General features: G+C 41.7%; 1 protein-coding gene across 1 annotated transcript; it reads right to left on the bottom strand.

Moving 5' to 3' along the window:
• Positions 1-13,005: 13,005 nt before the first annotated feature.
• On the bottom strand, positions 13,006-14,247 carry LOC114710516 (speckle-type POZ protein-like). The gene has a single exon (XM_037209572.1). It carries the CDS (start codon positions 14,077-14,079, stop codon positions 13,006-13,008), a length of 1,074 nt encoding a protein of 357 aa, XP_037065467.1. The 5' UTR covers positions 14,080-14,247.
• Positions 14,248-16,238: the final 1,991 nt, after the last annotated feature.

Below are 16,238 nucleotides of genomic sequence, written 5' to 3'. Positions count from 1 at the left end.
TCAGAACCAGAAAGACAAATATAGGATGTATTCTCTTATATATGAATATTAGCTATTAACTCTAAGCTACAATAACCAAACTACAATCCATAGAACCACAGAGGTTACATATAGTGGAAGGGTCTAGGGGTAGGGATAGGGCTCCCTAGGAGAGGGAAATAGAATAGATAGTTATAAAGGGATGGGGTGCAGAGGTGAAATGAGAGGGTCAAGCAGGGGGAGGAAGGAGGGAGGTAATATGGAGGGAGCACAGCTAAAAGTAAGGACCACTTGAGAGGTAGTGTGGAAACCTAATACAGTAGATGTGTCCCCAAATATATACATATATGGAGGCAATCTAAATAAAATCACCAAATCTCAGGGAAGACAGAGCCTCCATCATATATACTTCAGTCATGTCACTGCACTCAGGGCTCAGGGAACTCTGATGAAGAGGAAGTAGGGAGTCAAAGAGCAAAATGGGAACGAGGACACAGAGGGAAAAAAGGTCCTCTAAATCAACAAGATTGACACACATATGCATTCACAGAGCCTGGCACAGCATGCTCAGGGCCTGGACAGGCTGCACCAGATGGGGTCTTAGAGCTGAAAGGATAACTGGACACATGCCCCCATCCTTAACCCAGAAGCTATCTCCAGTTAATAACCACTTGCAAATGAAAATTTAGTTTTTCCCAAGGAAGACTCGCTTGCCAAACGAACTACTCTTTTGTTTTAAATCACAAGCTGTTTGGTCTATGGCTCGGGCTTATAGCTAGCTAGCTCTGACATCTTAAATTAACCCATTTATATTAATCTATATTTTGCCACATGGCCATGGTGTTACCGGTCTGCTGGCATCTTGTTCCTTGGGCATCTGGATGGCATCTGCTCTGACTCCACCCTTATTCTCTCTGGCTCTCTGCTTGAATTTCACACCTGGCTACAACCTGTCTTACCATAAGCCAAAGTAGCTTCTTTATTAACCGATGGTAGCAACACATATTCACAGCATACCGAAAGACCATCCCACAGCCAGATCAGCCGATTTTTCTGTCTATCAAAAAGGATGGTTTTAACTTGAACATAGTAAAATTATGTATAACAAAACAGTTATCAAGCAAGAATTACAATATCTAGTCTATTTGTATTTGGCAAAATTAAAGAAAATACTCTATCATCTATCCTATATTTGTGAGTCTAAATTTTCATATCTAACTTACCTTTTATCATGACCAAGGAAAACTTTAACTATCAAGTCTTCAACTCCATCAAAGACCCCAGAAGGATATAACATTATCTGAGTAAACAGGATACATTGGAAGAAACTTCCATGATTCTAGAAATGACAGAGACGGTCCTTTGTAACTTTGGGGAATCTATCTTCAGCCTGACAGTTTCTTCTGTGAAGCAGGAACCTAAAGGACCATCTCATCTTGTTTGGGCAAAGCTCAGTGGTCACCTTCCTGTGGGTTCAGCATGTCCATTTTATGCAACATATTGTCAAGCAGTCCAGGCAAAATAGTTTTTTACCAAAATGGCTAGCCTTTTCCATACTATAATCAAACTCCATAATGAGTTTCTTTGATGCCCATCATCCTCTTTGAAGTAATCGGTACTATCAGGAGCAGATGTGTCTCACATCCAGAAAAGTCTAAGTTCTCAAAACATTTTAAAAGCCACATTCTGTAGTTCTTTAAAATGTTTGAATATTATCTATCTAATTGAAATATAATTTTGTAAACCTAAAAACTTAACAAACATGACTATAAGTTTGATTATCATAGATGACTATTATTCTGTATTTCTTAATTATACATTACAATTTTAAATGAGTTGCATAAACATAATACCTTAAACAAGAGTAGAAATAACATACCGTATAAAAAATTGACCTTAAATTTGTATCAATAAACCAAATCCATATCAATGTAAAGTGTTTTAAGACTAACAGTTGTTTTTTGGACCAAAGTACATTCAATAATCTCTTTTTTATCATTTCTATCATATTTCTCTTTTTTCTTTAGGAAGAGATTGAATTTATAATCAACCCCCTTTAAATAAAAACAAACATTCATAAACAATATTCTGGGAATTTGGGCATAGCTTTTCGTACTATTACCTGCTAATTAGTGTCCTGGCCAGCGGGATCTTCAGCAGAGACCCTAGAAGGGGGAATGGCGAATGAAGGGACAAAAGACACAAAGAATTGACAGCAAGACAGTATTCTGACCAAGCTGCAAAATTTTATTTTTCTCAGGTGGGTTTTATAGTAAGCAGACCAGGAAACTTTCTTTGGAAAAGATCAGGGGACTGTTGAGTTGCCAAGCAACCCAACCAAGCAACCTAACCACAAAACATTGTTACTAGTGGTCACTGTAGCAGAAAGATAAGGAAATGTTAAGTTATTTTCTAATAACTCAGAACTTGTCCAGGCATGTCAAAAGTTTCTGGTTAGTGGCTCAATACTGGACAACAGAAACTTAACTCAGGCAGGCAATATGGCATGACTCTTGAAATTGTCCTTGGCAGATTAGGGTTGCTGGCAAGCTTATGGGCATCCTGAGAAAATTTAGAATTATAGTTAAATCTTGGCTGTAGTAGTCTGTGAAGCTGTATCATCTCAGCCAGTTGCTTTAAAGCTGTTCTGGATAATGGATCATCTGGGCCATGGCTGTCATCTAGACCTTCAGGGGGGTCTTGGTTGATCAAACTATATTAGCCTGGAAGCAACCGAAAGGTTCTCATCCTCTGTGGAAACAAAAGCAGAACTTCTTTTCTAAAACAACATATCCTTAGATCCAAATTTTGAAGTCGAGATACCTTTAAGATATATATGTTAGTTTAACTTAGCAGTTCCTAAAATCAAACGTCTCTCTGCAGTTAAAAATCCAAAAGACAACACAATAATACACAGTATCCAGACTCTCTGGGTATTTTCCATCTTTGCATGGCTTAGTATATTTGTATTACTTTATTTTTCATATTTACATTTTTTGTTATAGCCACTGATAGATGTCTGTATTCCTAATTTTCTTAATTTTTTATTTATATTTTTATATTTTACATACCAACCACAGATCCCCCTCTCATCCCTTCTTCCACTCACCTTCCCTCCAAAATCCTCCATCGCCTCCTCCGAAAGGGTAAGGCCTCCCATGGGAGTCAGCAAAGCTTGGTACATTCAGTTGAGGCAGGACCAAGCACCCCTCTTTGCATCAAGGGTAAGCAAGGCATCCAACAATAGGTAATGGGCTCCAGAAAGTCAGCTCATGCACCAGAGATAGATCCTGATCCCACTGCCAGGGACTCTTCAAACAGACCAAGCTACAAAACCATCTCCCATATACACAGGGCCTAGTCTGGTCCTATGCAGGTTCCACAGCAGCTGTCGGTCGAAAGTTTGTGAGTCCCTACAAGTTGGTTCAGTTTTCTCTGTAGACTTCCCCATCCATCATGATCTTGACCCCCCCCCACCTTGCTCATAGAAGTCCTCTTCCATCTCTTTGCCTGGACTCCTGGAGCTTGACCTGGTGTTTGGTTGTGTATCTCTGCATCTACTTCCATCAGTTACTAGATGAAGGCACTACAATGACAGAGTGTTTATCAATCTGATTACCAGTGTAGGCAGGTTTAGGCACCCTCTCCACTACTGCTAGTAATCTAATCTGGGGTCATCTTTGTGGATTCCTGGGAATTTCCCTAGCACCAGGTTTCTCATGATCCCCATGATGTCTCCTTCTATCAGGAAATCACATTCATTGCTCTCCCACTCCATCCCTCCATCAGCTTGACCATCCTATTCCCTCATGTTCTCATCCCCAATCCTCTCTCCTCCATGGTCACCCCTGATACCTAGTTTACTCATAGAGATCTCATCTGTTTCCCCTTTTCAGGGTGATCCATGAGTCCCTCTTAAGGTCCTCCTTGTTTCCTAGCTTCTCTGGAGCTGTGAATTGTAGTCTGATTATATATCCTTTGATTTACATCTACTATCCACTTATGAGTGAATACATACCATGTTTGTCCTTCTGAATCTGGGTTACTGCATTCAAGATGGTATTTCTAGTTTCATCCATTTGCCAGTAAAATTCATGATGTCATTGCTTTTTACAGCTGAGTAGTATTCCATTGTGCATATGTACCTCATTTTCTTTATCCATTCCTCCACTGAGAGGCATCTAGGTTGTTTCCAGGTTCTGGCTATTATGAATACTGCTGCTATGATCATAGTTTAGCAAGTGTCCTTCTGGTATGATTGGGTACCCCTTGGGTATGTGCCCAAGAGTGGTATAATTAGGTCTTGAGATAGACTGATTCTCAATTTTATGAGAAGTCACTGTACTGGTTTCATGAAGTGCTGAGAAGAAGGTATACTCTTTTGTTTTGGGGTGAAATGCTCTGTAGATGCCTATTAAGTTCATTTGAATCAAAACATCTGTGAGTCCCCTTATTTCTTTGTTAACTTTCTGTCTGACAGACCTGTCCATTGGTGAGAGTAGGGTGTTAAAGTCTCCCAATACTAGTGTGTGGAGTTTGATGTGTGATTTAAGTTTTGGTAATGTTACCTTTACAAATGTGGGTGCCTTTGTATTTGGGGCATAAATGTTTGGAATTGAGATTTCATATTGATGGATTTTTCCTGTGATGAATATGTAGTGTCCTTCTTGATCTCTTTTGATTAATTTTAGTTTGACGTCTATTTTGTTAGATATTAGGATAGCAACACCAGCTTGTTTCTTAGGTCCATTTGATCAGAAAGTCTTTTCCCAACCCTTTACTCTGAGGTAGTGTCTGTCTTTGAAGCTGAGATATGTTTCTTGTATGCAGCAGAAAGATGGATCGTGTTTCCATATCCATTCTGTTAGCCTGGGTCTTTTTATAGGTGAATTGAGTCCATTGATATTAATGGATATTAATGACTAGTGATTGTTAATTCCTGTAATTTTTGGTTGGCAGTGTTGTGTGTTTCCCTTCTTTGGCATTTGCTGCTGTGGGGATATCTATTGCCTGTGTTTTTGTCAGTGCATCTAACTTCCTTATCTTGGATTGTGAAATAGTCCCAATATCTTCACCTTCCTTAAATTTTCCCAGAAATGTAGTTTGACCCAGGAAGGGTCAAAGTGACCTGCATTTTTGTCAGAACAGCACCTTCTCATTAAGTAGCGGTACCAGCAAACCGGTAGTTTATAGAACCCACAAAGTGCAGCCTAAGCCTTTGCATGCCCCAATCATGATATGTTGCATTTCTCTACTATGTGGCCAACTGCACTTCCATTTAGACACACCAACAGTCACCAGAGACAGGAACAGGCAGGCCCAGCATGAGAAAAGTCACAGGCAGTCTTACAAAGACAGGATAAACACACTGCTGTAATTACTCTCTACTTAATGCACTGGCCCCTTTCATGAACTACACTAAATACTTCTCTTTATAAACAAACAGGCCTCGGGAAGTCTGTTAAGGCAATTTATCTAGATAATGGTGGTTTAAAGAACCTGCCCTCATCTTTATTGTTAGGTATAGTGACAGTTTCTTGGGACATAATTGACATGCACTCATCATTTACTGTACCATAGAGCAGAGCAACCATTATGTTTCCATGTTCATTTCCTATTCAACTTTGTATCTTGAAGGTTATCTTTATGTATGTAATAGTGATTTGTGTATATAGTTCCTCCTCCCAAATATAGCATGGCTCTAATTTCTACGACAAAAATAAATCGTATAACATGCTTCTATCTAATCTAGTATCACATAAAATCTTTTCTACAAAGTTTCCTTACTTTGTGATAAAGTGAAATAGTTAGGGCAGTTATTTTTACTTCTTTATCTCATGAAGTAGAATTTAAATAGTTAAGAAAAGAATATACTTGTTTTTAGCATTAATGCCCAAGGACCTGCTAAAAATTTAACTATTTTTTCAGCATTTACCTAAATTGTCTATATTACATAATGTTTTCTACATTTAAATAATCTCTAACCTGACAATTTATGCTAATTGTAGTTCCAACTGAAAATATGCCTTATGTTATAGCTTTGAGTGGTGTGTGTGTGTGTGTGTGTGTGTGTGTGTGTGTGTGTAAATGTCATGTATTGTGTAACATACTGCAAAGGATGAAAAAACACACCAATGCATAGCTGATAGAAGCTCATTTGAAGGCCAGAAGGTTAGGCTGACACTGTCCTTCAGTTCATGTGCTTCCCTTTAACTATAATTCTCTTCTGCAGATCGACAGATCTGAAACTATTTGAATAAGAATATTCTGTGCTTACCTATTTTAATCAAAGTGATGCAAATATTATGCTATGTAATTTCTTGTAGGTTTAGAAATTGTCTAGAGGGAGCTCCAGGTTTCTAAGCTACAAAATAATGTGTGTACTTTATAACTTTACAATATAGTTAATATTTAAAGTTGATTTAAACAACTAGCAAAAATGATAGAAATGAAGTAAAAATCTTACCATCTTTAAATTTACATCTCAGTGGGCAAAAAATGACAAGAACTTTTAAGGATATTTGCTCTATTATATACAAGTTTGAGATGTATGTAATGAATTTTTGATTTTTCTCCAAATCTGTAGAGTTGGCTATTCATATGTGCCTGATGACCTAACCCTAAAAACGTGAAAATTTGTCCTATGATCATCACAAGCACATGATAGCACACATGTGAATGCCTGTGCACCCACATACCAATGATAATCACTATAATAAGAAAATGACATTTAAAAAACAGTAATTTGGCCGGGCAGTGGTGGCGCACGCCTTTAATCCCAGCACTCGGGAGGCAGAGCCAGGTGGATCTCTGTGAGTTCGAGGCCAGCCTGGGCTACCAAGTGAGTTCCAGGAAAGGCGCAAAGCTACACAGAGAAACCCTGTTTCAAAAAATCAAAAAAAAAAAAAAAAAAAAAAAAACAGTAATTTGACACGTATATGGCTAGTTGGCTGTGAAGGGGCTCACCTGCCATTGGCTGGCAGGCTATTGATGGATGATCACAAGGAACAACCAGAACGACTCATTTATGTTTTCCAAGTCTCAGTTTTCAACAAGGTGGCTTGACTTGACTGCAACCTCATGCGTTTGCTGGTGTCCGGTCAATATGTTCACATCTGGTTGGCCGAAGCAAGTCACATGACTAAAATGAGTATTGGGATATGAAGAAATGAGATTCCAACTCACAGGTCAGGAAATGCAGATGAAGTAAAGTGGAGAAATGGGCCAGGAAGTGATCATTCTCCACACATGCTACCCTTCATTTTCCTTTCATAGAGACATAAATTGACCGACACATTGATAGCTGTCAAAAAAATGTTGAACAAATCAGAGAAAGAGAAATCCCTGCCATTATAGCATAACATGAAATCTGTTATATTTCCCTGTGAGTTCTTTCAGGCTTCATAACGTATCTTGCCGAGGACGGTTAAACTCTGTATGTACGTAAATGTATGAGCATACACCTCAGAGGAGCTCCCAACCTCTCAGGACATTGGCTCCTATCCCGAATCTCAGCTGAGAGTGTTGCTGGAGGGCTTCTCTCCAGGTTCCCCAAGCCCCGCAGTCCCACAAGTCACTTATAAAATAATCACTCAGACGCTTATATTACTTATAAACTGTATGGCCGTGGCATGCTTCTTGCTAACTGTTCTTATATCTTAAATTAACCCATTTTTATAAATCTATACCTTGCCACATGGCTGGTGGCTTACCAGAGTCTTTACATGCTGCTTATCCTGGCGGTGGCTGCAGTGTCTCCCTCCTCAGCCTTCTGCTTCCCAGAATTCTCCTCTCTCCTTGTCCCACCTACTTCCTGCCTGGCAACCTACTTCCTGCTTGGTCACTGGCCATCAGTGTTTTATTTATATAGAGCAATATCCACAGCAGAGAGAGTTAAACCATTTCACTCTTTCATAGGTCATCAGATCCTAATAACCAGTACATATCTTGGATTTGAGACTCTTGATTTACTTCTTATGTAACTTTAATCTTTAAGTTCATTTTTTTTTTTTAAACGAAGAGGATCAAATCCAGGTCCTTGTTCACAGCGGGCAAGTGTTCTGTCACTGGGCTGCACGTTCAAGCCCCACTTCACTTCTTTCAAAGCAAACTGCTTGCCTCAGCTGTGCTTTGGACTTGCCAGAGGCAGCTTGTCTGTGTCCCCCCTTTGATGATGAATCTGACCTCCCGCTTTCAAACGTGGACCCGCTCCATCTGACAGCAAGGACACAGGCAGTGCCCGCCACACCATTCGGTGTTTTGTCTCTACCAAGGTTCAGGTGGTGTAGTCAGAGGGCCTCATCTGTGATTTTAACTCAAACAGCCTAAGTTCATAGCCTATACTCTTACAACTGTGCAACTTTTCCTTTCTTTAAGTGAAAATGTAGAGCTGGAAAGGACACAAGTCATTTTTAAAATAGTCTTTGCTTTTTGAAAGAAATGTAAGAAAAGAATGCTGTTAATATATCTGCAGTTTAAAAATGGTGAAGTGTCCTGTTTTTCTGCATGCCAGGAGAACCTCCTCTGCCTCAGGCTTTGTTCCAGGCACTAAAGCACAAGACAAATGAGACGTTCCCAACCACACACACCATTCATTCTGACAGGAGAGATGCATACTAAGTAAGACAAATGAGAAACTTACAGTGATGTCTGGATAAAAACTCATAATTACAGAAGTAAAGGGAGGTGGGAAGTTTGTTGAAAGGGAGAGCCACCATTTTAGAGAGGTGACAAGGGAAATCTGTGCTGAGGTTACTTTGGGTTAAATACCTAGGAAGGACTTGAGAGAGAGAGGATTCAAAATAAAGAGGAAGTGCAAAAAACTTAATGATAATCAAGACTATATATATAGATATATAGATATATAGATATATATAGTGATTTCAAGAAAGCAAAGCCCTAAGTGTGGGTGGGTGGAGTATAAGAGAAGAAAAGTTCAGCAAGGCCAGAGAGGCACAGGCAGCCTAATAGGGAGGACAAGAGCTGTACAGCTTGGGTTTCATTTCTACTATACATGAAATGAGGCATCTGAGGAGTTTCAGGCCTTTGCTAGGGCTCAGTGGGTCACTTTGATGGCTGCATTCAGAACAAGACTGGAAGCAAAGCAAGACTAAGACTCCCTGGGAGATTACTGTAATTGAGCAAGTAAGAGATAGCAGCTGTTCAGACAGGATTTGTAGCAGAGGAGGTGAGCAAAAAAGTAGTAGAAAGATAAACACATTTTAAGGTCAGAGCCAATGGATGTCTCATCAGTTGCCTGAGATATAAGACAAAGGTAAGAGTCAAATGAAAAGGACAGTTACAGAAGCAGGATGGGAGCATCACCTGGGGCTAAGTAAAATGTCCTGACATCTAAGAGGAGAAAGGGCTTATTTGACTCGGCATTCCAGGTTGCAGTCCATCACTGTGGGAAGTGAAGGTGGCAGGAACTTGTAGCAGCTGTTCACAATATTTACACAGCCAAGGGCAGAGAAGAGTGAATCAATGCATGGATGCTAATGTTTAGCTCTCTTTCTCTACTCTGATGCAATCCAAGGTCCCCATGGTGCCACCCAGTGTAGGCAGACCTCCCACCTGAATTAACATAATCAAGACAATCACCTACAGAAGTGCCCAGGAGCCAACCTAACCCAAACAATCCTTGATTGAGACTCTTCTCTGTACTCAGGAGGCAGAAGCATGTGGATTTCTGAGTTCCAGGCCAGCCTGATCTACAGAGCTGGTTCCAGGACAGTCAAGGCTACAGGAAGACACTGCCTTGAAACACTCCACCCCCCAAAAGAAGAATTAAAAATAGTTATTGTATATCTTCTTTTGAAAACTATTTATTCAATTCATTAGTCCATTTGTTAATTGGCAGTTTCATTTCCTTAGTATTTAATTTCTGGAATACTTTGTAAATTCTGTATATTAGTTCCTTATATTGTGAAAGCAATACAGACTCCATCTTAGAGTAGGGCTACCATCTTAGACCACCTGCTGTACTCAGTTCCAGGAAGGACCTCAGGAATGTGCCATGGCAACTGGAACAGATACAGAGCAGTATCCTCCTGCAGACATCCTGTTTGCGGTTTATGGCCCTTGAATATATCTAGATAATCCTGCTGAGCAGTCCATACAATCCTGTTCAGCGGGTTGTGGTTCCCCGCCAAAAGTCTAACCCAATAGTTTCATATGTGGTTTCAGCCCAAAGTCTAGACCAATAGTTTCAAAAATTCACCTTGCCCCATATCCCTTCTACCCAATCCCAAGTTGCCAATTCCCGCCTTGCGGTTTTTTTCCCTATAAAAACTCTCTGTACCTGGGCTCACTGCTGCTGCCACATTTCCATCCATCTGCTGTGTGGTGGCCCAGGTTGAACCTGACAATTAAAGGACCCTTATGGGCTTGCATTGTAAACTGGCTCCTTGGTGGTCTCTGGGGGTTTTGTGAAACAGAGTGCAATAATCTGAAGTATAATAAACGTGTTCTCCCATTCTGTGGGCTGTGGACTCTGTTGAGATACCACTTCATCCAGTCAGAATGGCTGTCATCAATAAATCTGACAACAAATATTGGAAAGGCTGTGGGAAAGAGGAACCAACCCTTCTTCAGTGCTGGTGGGGGTGCAAGTTAATATAGGCATTATGGAAATCAGTTTGTTTTTTTTTTTTTTTTTTTTTTTTTTTTTTTGGTTTTTCGAGACAGGGTTTCTCTATGTAGCTTTGCGCCTTTCCTGGAACTCACCCCGTAGCCCAGGCTGGCCTCGAACTCACAGAGATCCGCCTGCCTCTGCCTCCCAAGTGCTGGGATTAAAGGCGTGTGCCACCACCGCCCGGCCAGGAAATCAGTTTTGAATTTCATTAAAAATTAAAAAGAAAGCCGGGCGGTGGTGGTGCACACCTTTAATCCCTGCACTTGGGAGGCAGAGGCAGGCAGATCTCTGTGAGTTCAAGGCCAGCCTGGTCTCCAAAGCAAGTTCCAGGAAAGGTGCAAAGCTACACAGAGAAACCCTGTCTCAAAAAAACCAAAAAAAAAAAAAAAAAAAAAAAAAATTAAAAAGAGAACTACCATATGACTCAGCTATTCCACTCCTGACATATGTCCAAAGAACTCCATAGCCTACCATAGAGATGTTTAAACATCCATGTATATTGCCCCTCAGTGTATAATAGTAAGGACATAGTAGCCATCTACAGGCTCAGCAGCAGATAGTCAAAATCTGGTACATATGAAAATGAAATATTATTCAGCTCTAAAGAAAACTGAAATCACAAAATTTGCAGAAAACTAGGTGGACTCAGTATGTATAATATTAATTGAGGTCACCTCATGTTCTCCCTCATATGTGGATCCTAATCTATAATACATACATGTATATATGTAAACAACTGTGTGGGTTTTCTCTATGTTCTGCCAAGTTTTTAAATCAACACAGGCTGAGAAAATGCCTCCATAAGACCAGACTACAGGCAAGCCTGGAGGGCAACTTTTAAATTAGCGATTGATGTCGGAGGGCCCAGTATATTGCAAGTGGGGCCACACCTGGACCAGTGATCTTGCCTTTTATAAGGAAGCAGGTTGAGCAAGCTGTAAGGAGCAACACAGTAAGCAGCATTCCTCCATGGTCTCTGAGTCAGCTCCTGCCTCTGGATTCCTGTCCTGACTCCTCCAGAGTTATTCTTTGACCTTAACATATACACACCACTTCACAAATACATAAATAAATGTTTTTTTTAAAAAAGTATTCATGACAAGTCTCTTAACTTGCCTTGAACTAGGCCTCGCCACTCATGCCGGTATACATGCATTCAGAAGGTTAGGGCAGGCTGGCTTCGGCTACATTGTGAGTTCCATTTCAACCTGGGCTACAGAGTGAGATCCTGTCTCAAGCAAACAAGCAAACAAACAAACAAATGAAAAGCCTCCTTTGATAGAAATAAATGGGAGCTGGCAATAATACAAAATTTTACTTGTTAAGAATTTTTGGCAACAGCCAGGTGGTGGTGGCACACGCCTTTAATACCAGCACTAGAGAGGCAGAGCCATGTGGATCTTTGTGAGTTTAAAGCCAGCCTGGTCTACAGAGTGAGATCCAGGACAGGCACCAAAACTACACAGAGAAACCATGACTTGAAACCCCACCCCACCCCCCCAAAAAAAGAATTTTTGGCAGTTTCTTGGTATTAAAGACCCCTAAATCTGGCTAGTGCTGCAAATGGGTCCATGATATGTGACCATCCACTGGGGCATAAGTAACCTACTAGTGGCCACATCCCCAAGGAAGAATGAAAATAAAAAAGAACATGAAGTTGGGAAGGAGACAAAGTGGAGGCACCAGAGGGAGTTTTGGGGAGGTAGTGGTGAATGGATATTGAAATGAAAATTTTAAGGAATAAAAAAGCTACAACATAACCCATAACAGAAAAAAAAGGAACTTTTTTATTTTAAAATTTTTATTCAATTTATATTTTGGGGGTAACTAAGGTATTGTCTACAGAGACGGATGAGCTCATGGAGACAAGAGGAGGACTAAACAAGGGTCCTCTGCAAGAGCAACAGTTGCTTTCGCTGGCGGAGTCCTATCCAGGGCCCACAAACTGAGTTTGTAGGGAAAGAAAATGTCTTCTTTCTCTTCCCCGTCTCTTGTAAGCAAACATTCATGTTTGTTTTCTCCTTTGCTGAGCCTTTGACCATGTATGTGTTCTGCTCAGTCCAATCCAGACAGGTTTCTCCAAAGAAACCCTGTTGGGATATGCTTGGGGCCGGCATCAAAACTGAATCCCAGTTTCCAGTTCATTGGACAAAAATTAAACCGGTACAGCAACAGAGTAGAGTATACCAGAATCGAGCGCTCTTCCTCCCCCAATCTACCGTTCAACTCATTTACGGCTGTGTTAAAGCCCGGGGCACCATGCTGTCTTTCCCCAGATTCACAGTACACGCTCCACACATTCCATATAGTTTACCCAGGTGTCATTGGCAACAACACTGGCTGCTGCTTCTGAGAGACACATGTAGGTCACAGCTCCCCAGGTCCTAGGATTGCTACAGGCGTTTGAGAGGGGGCTCCAGGAAAGGGCGGGGAGCAGAAGCCAGGGAGCGGTATGCTTCAGCCACTAAGTTGGGATATGAGCCCACCATTGCCTTCCAGTCTGAGGTCTCAGAGACCTCAGAGGCATGAGCTGTAATGAAATCCAGTGCCTGGGTTTTCAGCTGCCCTGCGCTGTGGAAGTCAGCCAAGAAGAGAGTGTGGGCAGCTTTCTCCACAGAGAGGTCCCTGCAGAGGGCATCCTCACACATGACCTTCAAACGCTCCAGGCCATACCTGTCAGCGGCTGCCAGCAGAGCATCTGCCATGCTGTCTAGGTCTGGTGCTGTTCCTGTGTAAATGAAGTCCATCATTGCCTTGAAGACTCGTGGCTCGAGGTCATGGATCTCAAGGCGGTTCCTTTTGCTCCCCTCCATGTCATGTTCAAACATGGCTCTGAAAACTGGAGAGCGAGCTGCTAAAACGGCCTTGTGAGCCCGGAATGCCTGGCCACCTACCAACAGGCAGCAGTCTGTGAAGCGGGAATTCTTCCACAGCTCTCCTAGCTCATCTGCCAATGTGCACTTGGGAACCTGGATCCCTGGCTTCCTATTCTGGTCAGAGATGCTGAAGGAGTCCTGGACCACGCTCACCTTGCAGTGGAGGGTGAACTTGTCATCTGGGAGAAGCCAGTCGGCATGGGACAAGAGGAAATCTCTACGAACGAACTTTTTGAATCCCCAGCTGTAGTGAGGCACAAACGCAAAGGCTCTTGGGCTCTTCATACTTCGGGTTTTCTCTCCTTCGGCGCTTTCGATCCAGAACTGGAACTTTGCCCTAACGTGATTCTTTGGACAGCTGAGCAACACCAGGTAAACTGACAGGTAAGTTGTCCTTTCTTCATTGATCTCATCCCGTTGTACTCTCAAACACCATTTCTCATTGGCTCCTATTGAGAAAGTTGGGCTTCTAATGTGTCCCCTCATTCCCTCCAGAATAAAACTGAAGTTGCTGATGGTCCACTTGTAGGAGAAATTTTGGACGCTGATGTGCGTGTAGTCCCAGCTCTGGGCTATCTCATCCCCTGACATTTCTTCTGGAGGTAGTTTGAAGGTTAAACTGGATCCAAAATTAAGAACCAGGGATTATTTTCTCTCACCTCATCCAGGAGGTTGGATGAGTCCGCTGGTCTTCTGTATGTATATGCTGGAATTCTGAAGTGTTCTCTAATGCCAGTGAAGGAATGGACTTGTGGCAAGGTGAGGGCAAGCAGGCAAAGAGCGACAGCTTCCCTCTTCCATGTCTTCTTATAGGGCTTCCAGCAGAAGGCGTGGCTCAATTTAGGGTGTGTCTTCCAGCCTCAAGATATGGATTAAAGGCGTGTGTCTTCCGGTTTTGAGATCCTGGTTAAATGTTTGTGTCTTTTTAACCTCCAAAGTCTGTACTTGAAGTAAATCTACCTACTTAAGCAAAGCATGTCTCACAGTTGTGCCCTCTGTTTTAGGACTGTAGTTAGTCCATGTCTAGTTAAGTTGGGAACCAAGAACAACAATGACAAGGATATTTTGCTTACTGTGCTTCATCTTCCACAAAGTAAGGGATGGTGTCCATTCCTACACAGCTGCTATTTAATCTTCTCAGGGTTTTACACTAGTCCCTCCCATAAACATGATCCAGGAAGAGGTGTTTTCCTTACCTGGTCAGATCTCAGCATTCACAACATGGAGGGAGGTCAGGGTGGAAAAATTCATATGTGGTGGGCAAGAAGCAGAGCCAGGCAGGAACCTCTGAAAGTAGCTGTCGTCTTTCCTGCCTTTTATTCCATCCAGACTCATAGTCTCCAATATGACTCCATCAACTTTCATTGGTCGTCTTGCCCCCTCCCCCTCAGATAATCCTCCTTGGAAACATTCTTCCAGATCCACTTAAGGAAATGCTATGAGAAGGTCCTAAGGGCTTCAGTTTCTCAATACCTCATAGTATTCATCCTTCACTGGTGAGTTCTGTCCTCTTTAATCTTTGAACGTGGATTTAAGCCATTAGCAAGTCTTTATTAGCAAGCTGGCAAGTACCTGGGGTGCTCTAGATTCCAGTGCAGCAAGTAGCCTTTCTCAGGGTGAGCTTTTAAGCACAAAAGCCATATTCTGGATTGACACACTTCAGTTAAGAAGAACAGTTAGCCAGAAGTGGCAGGACAGAAGCCAAAATGTTAGTATATTTTGAGAAAGGTTTAAACATTTACAGATATTCCCAGAACTATGGACTTTGGTAGGTTAAGCCTTTGTTTTAGTTGTGGCAGGGATTGCTGGTTTTTTTGTTTTGTTTTTTACACAAGTACTGGGTTTTACACCTAGAATGGTATTTTCATTATGCAGTTACACAGGTGGGTCTGTGCACCATGAATCTATGATGTAGACAGAGGCCAGAAGAGGCCGTTAGATCCCCTGGATAACTGGAGTTACCGAATTTTATTTATGGTGATATTTTATTTGTGCTGAAATGTGGTGATATTTTACTTGTATGTTAATAAATAAAGCATGCCTGCCTGGAGATCAAGGGGGGAAAAGCTAGTCATTTTTAAGTAAAGATGGAAGTCAGGGAGTGGTAGCACACGCCATTGATCTGATCATGTGGCAGGCAGGGTCTCTGTGTGTTCATGGACACACTAGGAAACAGCCAAGCATGCTAACACATGCCTTTAATCCTAGTAACAACCATAAAGACCTGGAGGTCTGTCCAGGCAGGCAGTGACAAGGAAGTGAGGTAGCTGGGCTAAGAACCAATGAGAGGTATCGAGGACTGAGGGGTCCAGCCCCTCGATAGTCCCCTCCCAGGGTCCGGGAAGAATCTACAACCAGCTGATAATTAATCTTTGATGAGAAGAAATGAATCTATGTACACAAAACTCCTTAGTCCATATACTTTATTATTCTGTGACAGTTATAAGTTTATATTCTGCTCTCATATTTAGGTCATCTTTAGCCTGATTTCTCTCTACACTTGTCTGCGATCCCCTCTATGTTCTATCTTAATTCCTTCATCTAGTTCTGTCCCTTCTAGGTTCTCATCCATCTTGTTCCTTCCCATATCATCTCCTCTCCCGTTTCCTTCTCTCTCATCTGGCTCTTCCTCATCTTCCATCTTGTTCCTCTAGTACTCTCCTGTAACCCTTCAATCTACTTCTTCCCCATCTCAGTTTGTTCCTCTCAAGTTCTTACCCATCTCGTTCTTCCATTCTCTTCTCTCTTCT

This window comes from Peromyscus leucopus, chromosome 11 (assembly GCF_004664715.2).
Source record: "Peromyscus leucopus breed LL Stock chromosome 11, UCI_PerLeu_2.1, whole genome shotgun sequence".
NCBI lineage: Eukaryota > Metazoa > Chordata > Mammalia > Rodentia > Cricetidae > Peromyscus > Peromyscus leucopus.
The sequence above is the reverse complement of the archived record's forward strand: the minus strand, read 5'-3'. Positions and strand labels throughout refer to the sequence as shown.